The 19,796-nt window shown below is 45.7% G+C and overlaps 1 protein-coding gene across 2 annotated transcripts in view; it reads left to right on the top strand.

The window, feature by feature from the left end:
- Positions 1 to 19,796, top strand: part of LOC121292987 — a 228,994-nt gene that overhangs the window by 23,749 nt on the left and 185,449 nt on the right. For both annotated transcript variants that reach the window (XM_041215514.1, XM_041215515.1), the window contains exons 4-5: positions 2,619 to 2,752; positions 13,014 to 13,200. In XM_041215514.1, the coding sequence (XP_041071448.1) occupies positions 2,619 to 2,752; positions 13,014 to 13,200 (321 nt within the window). The remainder of the gene's footprint in view (positions 1 to 2,618; positions 2,753 to 13,013; positions 13,201 to 19,796) is intronic.

Genomic DNA, 19,796 nt, shown 5'->3' with positions numbered 1-19,796 from the left:
TTTGGGAGCCACAGATACTTAAGATAGGCAGTTGAGTATTTGTAACTAATTTTAAGGTAGTTTATTAAGAAGCAACATTTTAGATATGATACATTAGCTAAATAGGCAGGAAAAGTATACCACCCATGATAGTCGAGAGCGGTTCACTGATCTCAGTGGACAAATGGACATTTAGCACAGAATGTGATGATCTCAGTAGTTTGTGATGGCAGCATTTTGCTCTCTACATGATGTGTTAGTGAACTCTTCCCCTGGTCTTCCTTCATCTTCCCTGTTTATCTTTCATCTGAACATGGCAGCTGTCTGGTAAGGGCTGCCACCTGACAAGAACTGCCCCCTGTCTCCGAGCACTCTTTAATATATTTTATTTCTAGGGCTGGTAATATACCGTATGTTAATCATTTGTTTGAACTTTTCTAACCAATGAATACAGGACATGTACGCAAAATGTCAGGATGGTCACCTCCCTCCCTGTCCATTACTTAGCTCAAGGTTTACCTCAAGATCAGGATAAATTGCTAGACCCTACCTGACATTCATATAGGTAAAAGCTATACACGGCAACATTTTACCCACTTAGGAATGTCAACCTGGAAGCCTGAACCAAGAGACCTCACCATTTCTAAGGACTATTTGTGTTTTTCCAAAGAGAGAAAGAAAACAGTTTTGGTGAGGTGGCCTTATGCTGTACCAACCAATTCCATTAGAATTCTATTCAATTCCAAAAACTGCCATTTCTTAAAGATCCCCATTTCTTACAAAACTCTCCACCTCACCCAAAAACACTTGTTTGCACTTTTGTGCACTGATATCCACAGTTTCAGCTACCTCATTGGTTCTAGAACTGGAATTATTTTCTCTTCCAGAGAACAGACTGTTCCTCACAGCCCTTTTTATACCTATGCTGATTTCTGAATTGGACCTCACTACACTACAGCCAGCTGTCCGGAGATTTCCTCTTCCCTTAGGTCAGACATTCACACAGTGACCCAGGTCTAATGTCATGCTCTCTCCCTTTCTTCTCCACACACACATGCCTTTTTTCACCTCTCCCTATTTGAGCCTTATTAGATTCTTGCTCCTATTTGACACTGTCACTTTGTTCCTTTTCTCCTGACCTGTCCCCAGCACCCCCCACCCATTCTGTTGTTTCATACCATATTCTCCCATGTCACCTCCATATGCATATCTCCACCTCCTGCTTCCTTGACTGCCCCTTACCACACAACTGCTGGCCCCTTAAATCACAACCATGCTCAACCTCTGGTTAAACTACCAACGCCCTGAAGATTTTTTATTGACCAGAAATTTAAGTGGACCAATCATATACATACTGTAGCTACGAGCAAGTCAGAGGCTGGGAATTCTGAGGCAGTAACTCACCTCCTGACTCCCCATATTCTGTCCACCATCTACAAGACACGAATCAGGAATGAGATGGAATATTCTCCACTTAGCTGGATGAGTGCAGCTCCAACAACACTTGAGAGAGACACTCAAGAGGAGATGGTAATGTCACTGGAATTGTAGTCCAGAGGCCCAGGCTAATGTTCTGGTTACCTGGGTTCAAATCCCACCACAGCAACCATGGTGGAATTTAAATTCATTTAATAATCTGGAACTGAAAAGCTAGCTTCAGTGATGATGATCATGACCCATCTGGTTCACTAATGTTCTTTAGGGAAGGAAATCTGTCATCCTTATTTGATCTGGCCTACATGTGACTCTACACACACAGCAATGTGGTTGACTCTTAACTGCCCTTTGAAATGGTATGGCATGTCACTCAGTTCAAGGGCAATTAGGGATGGGTGACAAATGCTGGCCTTTCCAGTGACACATCCCATGAAAGAATTAAAAAATAGTTCGACACCATCCAGGACAAAGCAGTCCACTGGGTTGGCACTCCCTCCACCACTGGCACACAGTTACAGCAGTGTGTGCCATCTACAAGGTACACCGCAGCAACTTCCAAACCTGTGATTTCTACCACCTAGAAGGACAAGGGCAGCAGATGCATGGGAACAGTACTGCCTGTAAGTTCCCCTTCAAGCCACACACCAACCTGACTTGGAACTATATCACTGTTGCTTCATTGTTGCTAGATCAAAACCCTGGAACTCCCTTCCTAACAGCACTGTGGGTATACATACACCACATGGACTGCAGCTCACTGCCACCTTGTCACAGGCAGTTTCCAGCAGCGTTCACGTTGCATAAATGAATGTAAATAAGCAGCCAGCCCTCAGTCTTCCTGTTTGTTCTTTGCTCTGAATGTTGGCAGGCAGCTTGACTATGGGGTGAGTCATGACCAAAACTGAAGCTATTCACACTTCCTGTACTGAACTGGTTCAATACTCAACTGAATTAGCAGAAAATCCCTGATTTCTTTCCCCCCTCCCAACTGACCACCAGCACCTGGGCTGGGATCAGTTAACTGAATGTAGACCAGGAGTCACATCAGGAAAAGTTGGGTCCATTTGAGTCTTGCACATGAGCAACCAGGGATTTGACATATTAGAAACTGAATATCTCTATAAATAACTTCTCTGTGTGAATTCAGGCTAAGTTCCTTTATACATTAATGTTTAAACAGGCTGTGGTGACTCTTGTTCCAGGTAATGCTGAGCCTACCCTGCGGCTGAAGGACAAGGAGACCCTCTTCATGCTACTTGCTCTTCACATGGAAGAGTCTCCACTCTGTGAAAAACCGACTAGCCAAAAACTGGATGGAAAAGATAAAAATGTCAAGGTAAAAAAAAAATGCAACAATATACCGTTGATTTTCTTCTGAATTGATCAGTTACAATCAATGCAGATTCACAATATTAAATTTGTGAGAATGTTGAGGCAAAACCATTGACCAAGACTTTTCTTGCATAACATCTGCAAGAATCTTCGGAGGTGCTGTCATTCAGATGAGACATTAAACTGAGTCCCTGTCTCCTGACCCCAGGTCATCATTTTGAAGAAGAGCTGGGAGGTTATCCCCAATGCCTGGCTCGGAATCAATCACAGAAAAATCAGTTTATATGGTCATTAACACATTGCTGTTTGTGGGAACGGCTGTCTTTGCTGCTGCATTTCCTACATCAGTGACTACATTTCAAAGTATTTTATTGATTCTGCAGGGCTTGGAAATCTCTGGTGGTCATGAAAGGCATGTAAAAGCAAAATACTGCGGATGCTGGAAATCTGAAATAAAAACAGAAAATGCTGGAAAAACTCAGCAGGTCCAGCAGCATCTGTGGAGAGAGAAACAGAGTTAATGTTAACCTGCTGAGTTTTTCTGCCATTTTCTGTTGTTGTATAAATGTAAGTCCTTTATTAAGAGTTGTGATGATAGCTAAACAATGGGAAACATTTAAAGAAATAATTCACAATTCTCAACAAATATACATTCATTGATGGAATAAAAAATCCACAGAAAGAGTGTTCCAGCCATGCCTAATGAGAGAAGGTAGAGACAGCATTAGATTCAATGAAGAGGCTCATCATGTTGTTACAAAGAGTAATAAGACTGAGGATTGAAGGATTCTAGAATTCAGCAAAAGATGAGCAAGAAATTGATAAGGAAAGAGAAAATTTAGTGTAACTGTAGGTTCACTGCACTGTGGATGCACTTACACCAGAGAGACTGCAATGGGTCAAGAGGGTAATTCACCACCACCTCCTCAAGGGCAATTATGGATGGGCAATAAATGCTGGCCTTGCCAATGATGTCACATCCTATTGAAGAACAAAAGAACATAACTAAATCACACTCAAACTCAGTGTAAAATTCTTTCATAGTATGATCACTCTTCTGCAGAGGCTCATTTACTGCAAGGTTATTAATTAACTCTAAAACAAAAACAGAATTACTTGGAAAAACTCAGCAGGTCTGGCAGCATCAGTGGAGAAGAAAAAAGTTGACGTTTCGAGTCCTCATGACCCTTCAACAGAACTGAGTGAAATTAGGAGAGGGGTGAAATATAAGCTGGTTTAAGGTGGGGTAGGGGGGTGCTGGGGGGAGAGAAGTGAGGGGATGTGTGTTTGTAGGGACAAGCAAGCAGTGATAGGAATAGATAATCAAAAGATGTCACAGACAAAAGAACAAAGAGGTGTTGAAGGTGGTGATATTATCTGAACGAATGTGCTAATTAAGATTGGATGGCAGGACGCTCAAGGTACAGCTCTAGTGGGGGTGGGGTGAAAAAAGACTAAGCGGGCATAAAAGGTATACATTTAAAATAATGGAAATAGGTGGGGAAAGAAAAATCTATATAAATTATTGGAAAAAACAAAAGGGAGGGGGAAGAAACGGAAAGGGGGTGGGGATGGAGGAGGGAGTTCAAGATCTAAAGTTGTTGAATTCAATATTCAGACTAGTCGGAAGATGAGGTGCTGTTCCTCCAGTTTGCGTTGGGCTTCACTGGAACAGTGCAGCAAGCCAAGGACAGACATGTGGGCAAAAGAGCAGGGTGGAGTGTTAAAATGGCAAGCGACAGGGAGGTTTGGGTCTTTCTTGCGGACAGACCACAGGTGTTCTGCAAAGTGGTCACCCACTTTGCGTTTGGTCTCTCCAATGTAGAGGAGACCACATTGGGAGCAACGAATGCATTAGACAAAATTGGGGGAAATGCAAGTGAAAGGCTGCTTCACTTGAAAGGAGTGTTTGGGCCCTTGGACAGTGAGGAGAGAGGAAGTGAAGGGGCAGGTGTTGCACCTTTTGCGTTTGCATGGGGAGGTGCCGTAGGTGGGGGTTGAGGAGTAGGGGGTGATGGAGGAGTGGACCAGCGTGTCCCGGAGGGAATGATCCCTACGGAATGCCGCTTGGGGGGTGAAGGGAAGATGTGTTTGGTGGTGGCATCATGCTGGAGTTGGCGGAAATGGCGGAGGATGATCCTTTGAATGCGGAGGCTGGTAGGGTGATAAGTGAGGACAAGGGGGAGTCTATCATGTTTCTGGAATGGAGGAGAAGGCGTGAGGGCGGATGCGCGGGAGATGGGCCGGAAACGGTTGAGGGCCCTGTCAATGACTGTGTTTGGAAAACCTTGGTTAAGGAAGAAGGAGGACATGTCAGAGGAACTGTTTTTGACGGTAGCATCATCAGAACAGATGAGACAGAGGCGAAGGAACTGAGAGAATGGGATGGATTTCTTACAGGAAACGGGGTGTGAGGAGCTGTAGTCGAGCTAGCTGTGGGAGTCGGTAGGCTTGTAATGGATATTGGTGGACAGTCTATCACCGGAAATTGAGACAGAGAGGTCAAGGAAGGGAAGGGAGGTGTCAGAGATGGACCATGTGAAAATGATGGAGGGGTGGAGATTGGAAGCAAAATTAATACATTTTTCCAGGTCCCGACAAGAGCATGAAGCAGCACTGAAGTAATCATTGATGTGCCGGAGAAAGAGTTGTGGGAGGGGGCCGGAGTAGGCCCAACACAAACTGGAGGAACAGCACCTCATCTTCCAACTAGGCACTTTACAGCCTTCCAGACTGAATATTGAATCCAACAACTTTAGATTTTGAACTCCCTCCTCCATCCCCACCTCCTTTCCATTTCTTCCCCCTCCCTTTTGTTTTTTCCAATAATTTATATAGATTTTTCTTTTCCCACCTATTTCCATTATTTTAAATCTATACCTTTTATGCTCGGTTAGTCTTATTCCACCCCAGCCCTACTAGAACTGTACCTTGTGTGTCTTGCCATCCATTCTTAAATAGCACATTCGTTCAGATAATATCACCACCTTCAGCAACTCTTTGTTCTTATGTCTGTGACATCTTTTGATTATCTACTCCTATCACTGCTTGCTTGTCCCTACAACCACACCGCACCCCCCACCTCCACTTCTCTCCCCCCACCCCCCCCACCTTAAACCAGCTTATATTTCACCCCTCTCCTAATTTCACTCAGTTCTGTTGAAGGGTCATGAGGACTCGAAACGTCAACTCTTTTCTTCTCCGCCGATGCTGCCAGACCTGCTGAGTTTTTCCAAGTAATTCTGTTTTTGTTTTGGATTTCCAGCATCCGCAGTTTTTTGTTTTTATTTTTTTTGTTTTTATTTTTGTTTTTATTAATTGACTCTGTTTTATTACACAATACTATATACACATTACGTCTGCAGCTGCAGAACTGTCTGTCTGCTCTGATAATTATCAATTCATCTATTAGTATGGCTCTTCCAGTCTTCCTTGTGCCTCTCTGTACAGCTGAGCCATCCATCATGTGATGGACTTGGCTCTGGATTCACTTCCCAGATGAACCATCTCTCTCTCTCATCAGTATTTAGAACTGAATACTGGTTGGCAAGTGCAATGCACTCAAGGGAACTCAGGGGTAATATCTGCCTGTTGCTTTTTGACTGCTTGATGGTCAACTGTTCCCTCTTTCCCTGCATGCTCTTAAGCTCTGGAGTGACCACATATATAAATGTGCTATCAGCACATGGTCCCTCTGCTCTGGAAACTCACCCTGATGGTCCCTCTGCCCTCTGAACTCACTCTGCTGGTCCCTCTTCTCTCAGAACTCACTCTGTTGGTCCATCTTCTCTTAGAAATCTCATTGCTGGTTACTCAGCTCTCAAACTCTCATTGTGGATCCCTCCATTCTCGAACGGTCCCTGCTGGTCCCTCTGCTCTCAGAACTTTCATTGCTGGTCCACCTGCTCTCAGAACTCACTTTCCTCATCCCTCTGCTCTCAGAACCCTCACTGCTCGTCTCTGTGTCCTCAGAACCCCCACTGCTGGTCCATCTGCTCTCAGAACCCTCACTGCTAGTCTCTGTGTCCTCAGAACTCTCACTGCTGGTCCATCTGCTCTCAGAACCCTCACTGATGTTCCATCTGCTCTCAGAACCCTCACTGATGTTCCATCTGCTCTCAGAACCCTCACTGCTGGTCCATCTGCTCTCAGAACCCTCACTGCTGGTCCCTCTGCTCTCAGAACCCTCTTTGCTGTTCCATCTGCTCTCAGAACCCTCTCTGCTGGTCCCTCTGCTCTCAGAACTCACTTTCTTCATCCCTCTGCTCTCAGAACCCTCACTCTCGATCCCTCTACTCTCAAAACTCTCAATGCTGGTCCCTGTGCCCTCAGAACTGACACTGTTGGTCCCTCCCTCTCTCAAAACTCTCACTGCTGGTCCCTCTGCTCTCAGAACTCACTTTCCTCATCCCTCTGCTCTCAGAACTCTCACTGCTGGCCCATCTGCTCTCTGAGCCCTCACTGTTGGTCCACCTGCTTTCAGAACTCACTTTCCTTGTTCCTCTGCTCTCAGAACCCTCACTGGTGCTCCATCTGCTTTCAGAACTCTCACTGGTGCTCCATCTGCTTTCAGAACTCTCACTGGTGCTCCATCTGCTTTCAGAATCCTCAATGCTGGTCCAGCTGCTTTCAGAACCCTCACTGCGGGTCCATCTGCTTTCAGAACCCTCACTGCTGGTCCCTCTGCTCTCAGAACCCTCACTGCTGGTCCCTCTGCTCTCAGAACCCTCACTGCTGGTCCCTCTGCTCTCAGAACCCTCACTGCTGGTCCACCTGCTTTCAGAACTCACTTTCCTTGTTCCTCTGCTCTCAGAACCCTCACTGCTGGTCCCTCTGCTCTCAGAACCCTCTTTGCTGTTCCATCTGCTCTCAGAACCCTCTCTGCTGGTCCCTCTGCTCTCAGAACTCACTTTCTTCATCCCTCTGCTCTCAGAACCCTCACTCTCGATCCCTCTACTCTCAAAACTCTCAATGCTGGTCCCTGTGCCCTCGGAACTGACACTGTTGGTCCCTCCCTCTCTCAAAACTCTCACTGCTGGTCCCTCTGCTCTCAGAACTCACTTTCCTCATCCCTCTGCTCTCAGAACTCTCACTGCTGGCCCATCTGCTCTCTGAGCCCTCACTGTTGGTCCACCTGCTTTCAGAACTCACTTTCCTTGTTCCTCTGCTCTCAGAACCCTCACTGGTGCTCCATCTGCTTTCAGAACTCTCACTGGTGCTCCATCTGCTTTCAGAACTCTCACTGGTGCTCCATCTGCTTTCAGAATCCTCAATGCTGGTCCATCTGCTTTCAGAACCCTCACTGCGGGTCCATCTGCTTTCAGAACCCTCACTGCTGGTCCCTCTGCTCTCAGAACCCTCACTGCTGGTCCCTCTGCTCTCAGAACCCTCACTGCTGGTCCCTCTGCTCTCAGAACCCTCACTGCTGGTCCACCTGCTTTCAGAACTCACTTTCCTTGTTCCTCTGCTCTCAGAACCCTCACTGCTGGTCCCTCTGCTCTCAGAACCCTCTTTGCTGTTCCATCTGCTCTCAGAACCCTCTCTGCTGGTCCCTCTGCTCTCAGAACTCACTTTCTTCATCCCTCTGCTCTCAGAACCCTCACTCTCGATCCCTCTACTCTCAAAACTCTCAATGCTGGTCCCTGTGCCCTCAGAACTGACACTGTTGGTCCCTCCCTCTCTCAAAACTCTCACTGCTCATCCCTCTGCTCTCAGAACTCACTTTCCTCATCCCTCTGCTCTCAGAACTCTCACTGCTGGCCCATCTGCTCTCTGAGCCCTCACTGTTGGTCCACCTGCTTTCAGAACTCACTTTCCTTGTTCCTCTGCTCTCAGAACCCTCACTGGTGCTCCATCTGCTTTCAGAACTCTCACTGGTGCTCCATCTGCTTTCAGAACTCTCACTGGTGCTCCATCTGCTTTCAGAATCCTCAATGCTGGTCCATCTGCTTTCAGAACCCTCACTGCGGGTCCATCTGCTTTCAGAACCCTCACTGCTGGTCCCTCTGCTCTCAGAACCCTCACTGCTGGTCCCTCTGCTCTCAGAACCCTCACTGCTGGTCCCTCTGCTCTCAGAACCCTCACTGCTGGTCCCTCTGCTCTCAGAACCCTCACTGCTGGTCCATTTGTTTTCAGAGTCCTCACTGCTGGTCCCTCTGCTCTCAGAACCCTCACTGCTCATCCCTCTGCTTTCAGAACTCTAACCGCTTCTCAAGCAGTTTTTCTGGCCCCTCTGATCTCGGAACTCTCACCGCTTCTCAACTTCCACATTATTACTATAGATTTGGTTTGGCTAGTGCATGTGATGATTGCAGTCCTCCTTCATTACTGCAATATACTTGTAACATTCAACTTTACTTTCAGCTGGATGTTTGCTTGTTGTCTACTATCATCCAAGACTAGTTTCAATCCCTTGGTAACTAGGAATGTGGACTTGAACTTGTAAAAGGGAAGGTGATTAACCTAATTATGTTTAATTATTTTACTCTGTGTGGTCAATGTGTAGAATCAACAACAGATGGAGTAAGTTGAAGTCATTAGTGTTAATCGCAGACGAAACAAGCATTGCATAGATTTGAAGTTTGGCATGCACCAGAAGAAGCACAATGGTCTTTCTCTGCCCAGCATGTTGTGTGTGTTCTTATGACATAAAGGCACCAATCGCTCATAAGGGATTGTGTGGGTTCATTTGTTAACTCTAGGTACATTTGAACATGTCTACAAGGAGAAAAAGGTTAAGTACATCAGAACTGCAGAGCTGCGTGTCTCTGTTCTGCTCCAGGCTGAGTGAAACTGAGGCTGGAATACATGACACACTTCCCTAAAAGTGATGCTATCCCTTGAAGGCATATTACAACATCCTCCTTTCTTTTTAAAGATAATTTTCCCCCTTCCAATGAAGCATAACTGTTTGCAGTACATGATCACGTTTCGTCACCATTACATAACTGTATGAGTCTCTAAAGCGTGGAGGTAATCTGTTGGTTCGCCCAGTTCTTGTAATGGTATAAAAACAAAAAAACTGCGGATGCTGGAAATCCAAAACAAAAACAGAATTACCTGGAAAAACTCAGCAGGTCTGGCAGCATCGGCGGAGAAGAAAAGAGTTGACGTTTTCATGAGGACTCGAAACGTCAACTCTTTTCTTCTCCGCCGATGCTGCCAGACCTGCTGAGTTTTTCTTGTAATGGTAACCTTGTCTGGAGGTTTCTTCAATTGATCACAGATCTGTGGGATTGTCATTCTTTGATGTTGCTCTTGGTTGCATTTGGGACCTAGTCCTCGATGCAGTGGGGCTGCACTATGGTTGAGGATCTGGAATGGATCGGATTTGTTCTCGGTTACACCTACATGGGATCTTGGTTCAGAACAAATCCTTGTCACCTCAATTGGTTGTCACATACCTTCTGTGAGATCCTGAATGCAAACTTGTTGTTCCAACTGTAAATTTGTCAATTCTGTACCCATGTTTTTATCATGCACGTTGGTAATCATCTCTTGCAGTTTTAAAAGTTGCCGTCTAGTGTCTGAGAGAGCAGAATGCACTGGTCTGCCAAACATGAGCTTGGCTGATGGTGGAATCGTTGCACTTAAAGATGTCACTCTCAGATGTAACATTGCAATGTGTAAATCCTGCTTTGTTTGTCTACATTTGAGAATTTGGGATTTCACCGTGCGAATCCTACATTCAGCTAGGCCGTTAGATCTAGGGTAATGAGAACAAGAAGTAGTGTGATTGATATTCCACTTTTCATACATATCCTGAAATGGCTTGCTATTAAATTGCTGACTGTTAGCCATAATGATCTCTCTATGCATATCAAATAAACTGAAAATAACACTTAGAGTGTGCAGGACAGTTGTACAATTATTAAATAATGGGGTGCTTAGTAAAATAGCCTGCAATGCTGATAAAGTCAGTGCTGTGGCCATGAAATAGGTCAGATGCTGTTTTGGATCAAGGATGGGTAGGAACTTAATGTGGAATGAATGGTTCTTTGTGCTGACCTGGCATATACTCTTGATATCCCTTGCACTTCTTGATGTTGATTTCAATGTCATTGTTCATACCTGGCCAATAGACTGTCTTCTTGCGAATTTTCTCATCCAATCTGTGCCCATGTGAGAGTGATGAAGGTATTGCAGAATATCAGGTTACAAAGATTCTGGGATGATGATCTGCCTGCCTTTAAAAAATGACTCCTTGCGAGATGCCTAGCTTGCGCAGGTAAGGTCAAAATGATCTCACATAGTTGGGGACATACTGAATTGAATCAGGCCATCCTTCAGTGATGGTTTTCCACAGTTTCTATAGTGTGGAATCTTTTGCTGTTTCTTCTTGCAACTGTTGGCATTTGCATTGCGCAAAATGTACTAGATCAATTGACAGACTTGTTTTCTCCTGCAAGTTTAATGTTGCAATTCCCTTTAAACTGCCAATATTGTTGAAACATTCTGGATTTTTCATTGTTAGGTCGTGGTAAGAGTAGTTTCTGAGGTTTATCTGCTGTATGAGATCTGACTGATTCCATGGATTGTTCCAAGTATGAGGTCACAGCATGTTGGTAATTGCCGGACCTTTAGTCTCCATAATGTAGAACGTCTGTAGCACCCAGGAGGATTGATTGTACTTGCATTCCAGTTCTATGGATCCTGCGCACAGAATTAGTGAACTGTTGTACACTGAAAGTTGCGCAGTAGTATGTTTCATTGTGGCTTTCCATACCTGTGGATACATGTCTTTGAGAATTCACAGAGGTACTATGTTGCCACTTGTCCCCTGTCAGTCTTGGCCAATAACGAATAGTTACCAACTTTCTTAGGGCAGATAATTTGAATTTTGGCTAACACTTCAGACGGTGAGGTGGCATCTATGTTCTCCACAAGATTGACAGCATGAAACATGTGTTCACCATTCTATGTCTCATCATGTACATCATCATCATTTTCTGGTTTGTCAAATACCTCCTGTATGTTTCTGACGGGATACCGGATGGTCATTCTTATTGCTTGAAGGCACCAATTGTGTACGGTCTGTTTGGATCAGTGCATGGCTCTTTGTAGCTGCATCAGCCAATTCAACAATTCTGTCTGCTCGTTCTGCATGTGAAAAACCTCTGCATCTGCTGATGAAGTGGTCCATGGATTCTGTAGGCTGTTGTCAAAATGATATGAACTCTGGTCAATGAATACGGAAGTTTAGCCTCTCACTGGACTGGTCTTCCAATGTATTCCATATCTTTTGGGGATCCTTTAGCTCTTCTGCTGTTAATCCTGACGTGTTCAGCCTGGGTAGACCTTTGTTCCCAATTGCTAGGTGAATTTTTATTGCTTGCTTTTCTGGTTTTGACACCTGAATCAAGAAACCATAGCACTGTACACTGTTTAAAAATGTTGTATTTGGTTAGTAGGTCAGCTACATCCCAATTCAGACTGGGGTATTTTGAGGACATTCTGACAATATCCCTTTGACTTCCTTCTCCTATAGTGCCTGGGATGAGTGTCAATGTAATTGCTTTTGCGTGTTTTTCTGAAGCTCCACCCATTATAATCGCAACCTTCTCTGACCCAATTTTTATGACTGTTTCTTTTTTGTTTGATTCTCCCTCACTCGCTATTGATCCAGCCTACACCCTGGTCATTCACTTTTCCTGACTCAGCTAACCTGTGCTGGTCCTCTCCATGCGCTTTTCTACTCACCATGAGGGATCCATCTGCGTACCAGCCTTTAATCTGAGCGCTGTCTCTGCACTGTGTTCAAAACTTTTCTGTGCAGTCAGCACACTGCAATTTCAGCACTCTCTGATGCTATTACTCCATTGCAGTCTGACCAGAATGTTGAAGGGCATCTCATGTCATGCAGCACAATCTAAAACTGTTCACCAGGTTGTATTTGTGTTTAATCCTGTTGTGCACCATGCTGTGTTTGTTATAATAATATAAAGGCATCAATCGCTCATAAGAGGTTGTGCAGACACATTGTTGGTTCATTTATTAATTCTAGGCACGTGAACATATATATATGGACAGAAAGGTTGAAGACATCAGGAGCAGTGCTGCGTGTCTGTGTTCTCCTCCAGGCCAAAGTGAAACTGAGGCTGGATCACATGACATACTTCCCTTAAAGTGATGGCATGCTGCTATCCTTTAAAGGCATATTATAACTCAGCATATTGCTTTTCTGCTGTTGCACATCTCTGTTTCTTGGGTATTGTAACATGCTCTCTTACTTTATTCAGGTTTTTAACCCACTATTGTTCTTGCAGATCAACAAAACTGGGATTGTCATTTGTGAGTCAGGTTCGATTCAGCGTTTGGTGGTGATGGATTGCTCCAGGAAACAGCTACATGCTGCACAGCTTGTGATGACAAATCTGACAACGAGAGCAAGAGGCTGTAATGTGTACTTATCCCGGAAACCCTGCACGGACTGTGCCAAATGTCTAGTTCAAGGCAAGACTCAAACTTTAATAAATCACTAACTTAACAGCACTTTCCCCCATTATTCTCCGCTCTTCTCTAAAGATGCTCGGGCTGGTTCTCTGAGTGAGAGATCTCTGGTACTTCAAACAAGTACTCAATTTTCTTTCATGAGATCAGGTGATGATTATTACATGGAGATTCTCGCGATCACAAGATAAATGCAGATAAAGAACTTAGCTGACTTAAGTTCATCCATCTCGAATAAAAACTACTTCCTTTAACATATCATCTAACTATCCAGTAAATGACTGTGTCATAGATCATAGCTTTTCACTGCCGCCACTCCATTACAAATCTATTCCAACTTTTTATCATTCCTAGTCTGAAAACATTCTTACATCTGCTTTCCTGTGATCTGTTTCAACCAACTGCCTCATATTCTAATATTCTGCCATACTTTAAGCATGCTATGCCTTTACCTTATCACCTCCATTTCTCTCCTTTCAAATCCTCATTCTCTCCTGTACCTCCAAGCTGTGTGCTGAATTTCCCATTGAGATTTCCTCAGCTACTGCACTGATCCACTCCTTATCTATTGAAATTTCAATCACCAGCTAAGTTTACCTTATCCTCTGTCCTCTGATTTCACTGTCCCTTTACTCTTTCTAAATCTCTCCCACCCTATAAACTCTCCAAACAATATTCAAAAGCACCCCCTCCGTTTTAACATCTCACTCAAACTCTTTCACAACAGAGACCATCTCTGACCACTGCCTGTATCCCTCACCACCCACACCCTCATAACTCTTTCCAACATTACTCTATTCTGCACTCACCCAGGAACAACACTTTCTCAAGGCACTTAGAACGGCATGTTCACTCTTTCAAACTGCAAACTTCATAGCCTGTGGACTTTCAATCTCAATGTCAAGAGCCACTCAGGTTCGGTAAACTACTTCCCCATCTCAAACCATCCTTTCCTCTCCAATCATTCACACTGAACCTCTGACTCCCCCCTCTAACCCCTTGACACTTCTCCCTGACTTTCCAAGCTACTCCCTTGACACCCCCCCAACTCCAACCCCGGCTCTCCAACTCCCTCCTTTGACACATGGCTGCTCTCCTTGACCCCCTGACTCCCCCCCTGAATTTCTCCTTGACCGAACCTAACTAGCCCCCCACCACCCAACTACCCCACGACCTGACTAGTCCCAACCTTGAACAAACTCGACTACACCCCGACCCATCTACCCACTCACCCACCTGCCACCCTACCCACTTACCCACCTCACCCATCATCCTAACCACTTATCATCCTACCCACCTAGCACCTTGACACCCTACCCACCTGCCACTGTACCCCTCACTGACCTACTTACCCCCCCACCCACCCTACCCCTCGCCCACCCAATCCCCTCACCTACTTACATTACCCACCCTACCCGCTTACCCATTCCCCTTACCCACCACATTCCTTATTCACCCTACTCCTTACTCACCCTACCCCCTTACCCACTCCCCTTACCTACCCTATCCTTTTCTTACCTTCCCCCCTTTCTCACTTGCCTTCTCTCCTTTGCTTTTCAAAGATGCTTTGAGACATTTAAACTTCTTACTTTCTAGAATATGGCAGCTAGTGCCGTAAAAAGGGGACATAGTTTGTCTTCCCCTGACATTCCAGCACTATGGTGAAGCTCTTTGAGGGAAGGTACACTTTGCATTTCTGGAGAAGCCGGGATTGGAAGTCTCGGGTAGAAATGTGGAACTCTGGCATAGTGGAGAAAAATAAGAGTGGAGTGGTGAACCTATGGAATTCTCTGCCACAGGAGGCTGTAGAGGCCAAGTCATTGAATATACTTAAGAAGGAAATAGATAGATTTCTAGACCCTGAAGGCATCAAGGGTTTTGGGGAGAGCACGGGAGTATGGCATTGAGATAGAGCATCAGCCATGATCATATTGAATGGTGCAGAAGATTTGAAGGGCCGAATGACCAACTCCTGCTCCTATTTTCTATGTTTATATGAGTGATAATCCAATGATGATCGCCACTCCTCAGAAGATTCGGGACAAAGTTCATGCAAATAAAAAAGGTTAAAAAAAATTAAAGGCTGTTTAACCGAATGCATGAAGCCTTCATAGAAAGTCAGATGAACTAGCAGCATGGAGATAAATGAGTTTGATATAATCGCCATTGCAGAGTCATGGAGCAGAATCTTCCAGGAAGCTTGGCGGGCGGGGAAACTTAATTTAGCAGGAGACCAAAAATCAGTTTCCTAATGGCGGATGAACTTTTGCAATTAAGTTCTTGGAACTTTAAAGGTTGGTTGAGCCTCACGATAGACAGTTTCAGGAAACCCTTTGCATGCACTAGCATTAACTCATTAAAAGGCCAACTTGCCAAATTTAATCGCCCCCTCCAAATTAAATTCTCTGCAAGTGAGAAATTTGTACATTTAGATTCAAGACTGCATATAAGGGGTGTGTACCTGGTGAGGTAGACTTCTTCCGAGACCTTGGAGTCAGTCACCACTGTTTTGCCCTTCTTGGGAACCGTTCACAAATGTCAGCCTTTTGATTGAGATCGGATGGCGGTAGGCCAAGCTGTGCGGAGGCTGGACATGAGAGGCTGGGTCAGCTATGAAGGGTGGAACATAGGCTGGACAAAGGGAGGCCTGATCAGTGGGGAAGAGTGGGAGGGTGTCTTGAGAAGTAAGCCAGGGCTATTTAGGAGGGTGTCCAGGAAAGGAAGCTACACTGTCCGGGGCATGTTAGGAGAATAAGCCTGTCACTCATGCCTTAGTTCCATTGTAGGGAGATGGATGGTCTCTTTGGGCAGCAAGTGTTGTAGAGAGATGAGTCTAAAGGGTGGGATCAGTGATGGTCCTAAGGTTATGAATGAGGATGCTGGGAAGCAGAGGGTATAGTGACAGTCAGGGACGGCAGTGGTGTTGGACCAGATAGGGTCATGGGTGGGTCGTGGATGAAATTGGGGAAAGCCAGGGTACAGCTGGCCTCAAGAATGGGAGGGGTCAGTGTCAGGAGGGGCATGGACGCGTCGACAGTTCTGGGCTTGGGGAGAGCAGAAATGTCCACATAGATAGCAATAGGGTCCAGGGTAATGGGGAGGAGGTTGAAGGATTACATGAGGGAGAGGAATGACAAGGCAGTAACTGTGTAAGAAAATGGGGGGACTTTGGTGGGTAACAGGGGTGAGGGGGGGGTGGGGGGTGGTAGAAGGTGCTTGACATACTAGCAAACCTCACATGCACCATGCTGAAGTTGTCACGGTTGTTACACAGTTCATAAAACCTCTCAAGCAGTCAATATGGGAGGAGTGTCTTTTTGGATGGGAGGAGTAAATGCTTCATTTTTTGGGACAAGTGAAGGGGTACCCTATTAATTATTAGCCCACTCCATGGAGAACCAGCTCTCCTCTAGAGGTTCCAATGCTCAATAAACCAGCATTGCTCCATGACTAATGGATCGCATTCCAGTTAGAACCCATCAAGCTCTGGAGCTGTCATGCATTGTGAGCTGACTGGCACCTGCTGTTGCCAGAGGCATGGATGAAGGGAGGGAGGGAGGTGGATGCCTCCAAGGGGAACAGGTGGTGGATGGTAGCAAAGTCCCAACTCTGAACCTCTATTCTCCCAGGTAAATTGTCATGGCTGGCAAGGGTTTATGTGGAAAGCCTTTTTATGATGCCAAGGCAATGGTGTCTCTATAGGGACTTGAGAGTAATGGAGGGAAGCTGAATAGTGTCTGAGGGAGGATTCTCGCATATGGCTGTCATCATCCCAAACAATGCGCAATGTCTCCATGCACATTGATGTATAAAGGGAGGAGCACTCACTTATGGTCCTCCAGAATGCCCTACACTGTGAAGGAATTTGGTGGGGGTGCCATGTCTAGACGGATAACAGGCACAGGGCTTAGCATCAGCTTAAAGGCTCAGAGGTGGAGGCAAACCTACGAAGAACCTGCTGAATAGATGGATCACTGCAATTTGTTCACAGATCCACTTAAGCATAGGTGATGCAGAGTCCAGGCATCCCTGCCTTTCTCCTGGCTCTGGTCCAGATGAGGAGGAGCTGGTGCAGGTTAGCACGGGGCCAGGAGCAGCAATGGCCAGAGCAGCAAGAAGCAGCAGAGCCTCAAGAAGGTCAGGATGGTGGCGACCAGTGGCCAGTGCAATGGTGCACATTGGCCCGAATTTGAGTATATTGCAGGCAATGTATCTACCTGCAGATGAGTGAAAGGCAATGTCTGAAGCACCTTAGGATGTCCTGGAATGCTGATGATCACATGTGTCAGCTGCTCCATGAAGATTTGCGACCGCAAGGACTTAGAAGCAATCCCATGCATTAAAGGTCACCGCAGCCCTAAACTTCTTTGCCACTGGCTCCTTCCAGGGCTCCACTGGAGACATGTGTAGCATTTCTCAGTCAGAGAGGCACAAGTGCTTTGGGGAGGTGACAGATGCTCTGTTCAGGAGAGTGCGCCAATTTGTCAAATTCTGTTTGGATCTTTAGAGCTGGGCAGCCAGGGCATTGGACTTTGCAGCAGTCAAGTACAAGTGGCTGTTGAATGCACACATGTGCTGTTGAGAGTTCCCTGGCATCAGCCAGTCACCTTCATCAATAGAAAAGAATTCTACTCTTTGAACGTGCAGCTAATATATGATCTCAGGTGGCGAATTCTGTATGTTTGTGCCCTGTTTCATGCATTCCCTCAGATACCTGCATTCTGACCCACTCCCAGGTGCCACAGGTTTTTCAAGGATCTTGACGATTGCAGGGCTGGCTTCTTGGGGATAACAGATACCCCTAGAAGACCTGGCTGATGAAGCCAGTTCACTGTCCACAGAGTGCTGCTGAGGAGAGGTGCAATGCAGCACATGCCTCCACAAGAGCCAAGACTGAGCGGACGATAGGACTCCTAAAGATGAAGTTCAGATGCTTGGACCGCTCAAGCGGGGTTCTCCGATATTGCCCACAGAGAGTGCCCAGACCATCGTTGTCTGCTGGACCCTGCACAACCTTGTGCAACAAAGGGAGACATGGAAGACCTAAATGTCTCCTTTGACGATGAGGACAGGAAAGGTGATGATGAGGACCAGGATGTTGCAGAGGCCATTGCAAGGGTGCGACATGGCAGAGAGGTTCGTCACAACTTGATAACTAACAGATCCCAGCAGATTATGCTGGCAATACTTACCACTACTATTTTGTTTTCAATCCTCTGCTGGCTGGGAGGCCACGGCTCCTTATTTGTAACACACATTGTAGTTTATTCTCACCTTGACTTATGACAGCTGAGTTAAATTGCACTACTTAACATCAGTCCTGCTGCTGGTGCAATCCTTTGCATGCATCAAACTGTGCTGATATACAGACCCCTTGCCCCCAGTGCATGTGTCAGAACCTGCACAGTACTCAGCTCTCCCGTGAACTCAGGCACTTGTAAGCGGAAATGAAATTTTTCCCATACCCTCACATAATGTTTGTGTGCATGGCGCACTGAAAGCAATATGATTTCTTATTTCGTCAGGGCTGCACTCATGTTACCCTCACAGCTGCTCCCAGTAGGGAGTAGACCTTGCAGAGAACTCTTTCAGGTAGAGCCAGAATTATGGGTCCACAGGGAAGAACAGCATGAGTAGACCATTTGTCCCCCACTAAGACTCATTGATTTTATTGTCCGTCGGCAGATAGGAGCTGGAGGACTGAACTGAATTTAAAACAGAGAGCGGGGTGAGCATGTGGACTTTATTTAAAACAGAGAGCGGGTGAGTGTGTGGACTCCATTTAAAACAGAGAATGGAGTGAGCATGTGGACTTTATTTAAAACAGAGAGTGGGTGAGTGTGTGGATTCCATTTAAAACAAAGAACAGGGAGATTTAATTTTAAAAGAGAGTGGATAGCAGCTAATTGATGAGTTGGACTGAGGAGTATTTCTGGCCTTTAGATTAAAATTAAGGTCTATAGTTAGTGTTTGGATCACTAGTCTTTATTTTCTCTTTTGTAAAAATAGCTTGTTAAGTATAAGATTGATACTGGTGTAAGTAATTAATTTCAATAAAGTGTAAAGAGCAGGGATATTAGAGTAATTAATAAATTAAATAAAATAACAGCGATGGCAGGATGGGCGATGTGTTGCTGCTGCAGCATGTGGGAGCTGCCGAACACCAAGGTGATCCAGAGCAAACACATCTGTAGTAAGTGTTTGCATCTCAAGGAACTTTGGCTCTGAGTTGAGGATCTGGAATCCGAGCTGCAGACATTGAGCCACATCAGGGAGAGGAAAAGTCACCTGGACACGTTGCTCCAGAAGGCCGTCACACCCCTCAGATTAGGTAACTCAAATTTGGTCTGTGTCCAGGGACAGGACGGTGTGACTGCAGCTGAGGCAGGTATGGGGACCCGGGGATAGCGTTCGAGAAGCCTCAGCCCCTGCAATTGCCCAACAGTTATGAGGTTCTTGCAAGCTGTGTGGACGAGAGTGGGGACTGCAGGGAGGATGAGCGAACTGATCACAGCACCGTGGTACAGGGAGCCATTCAAGTAGAGGAGGAAATAGGAACATAGGAGTGGTCGGGGACAGCATAATTAGAGGGATAGATA

Source organism: Carcharodon carcharias, chromosome 21 (genome assembly GCF_017639515.1).
Source record: "Carcharodon carcharias isolate sCarCar2 chromosome 21, sCarCar2.pri, whole genome shotgun sequence".
NCBI classification, from domain to species: domain Eukaryota; kingdom Metazoa; phylum Chordata; class Chondrichthyes; order Lamniformes; family Lamnidae; genus Carcharodon; species Carcharodon carcharias.
The sequence above is the reverse complement of the archived record's forward strand: the minus strand, read 5'-3'. Positions and strand labels throughout refer to the sequence as shown.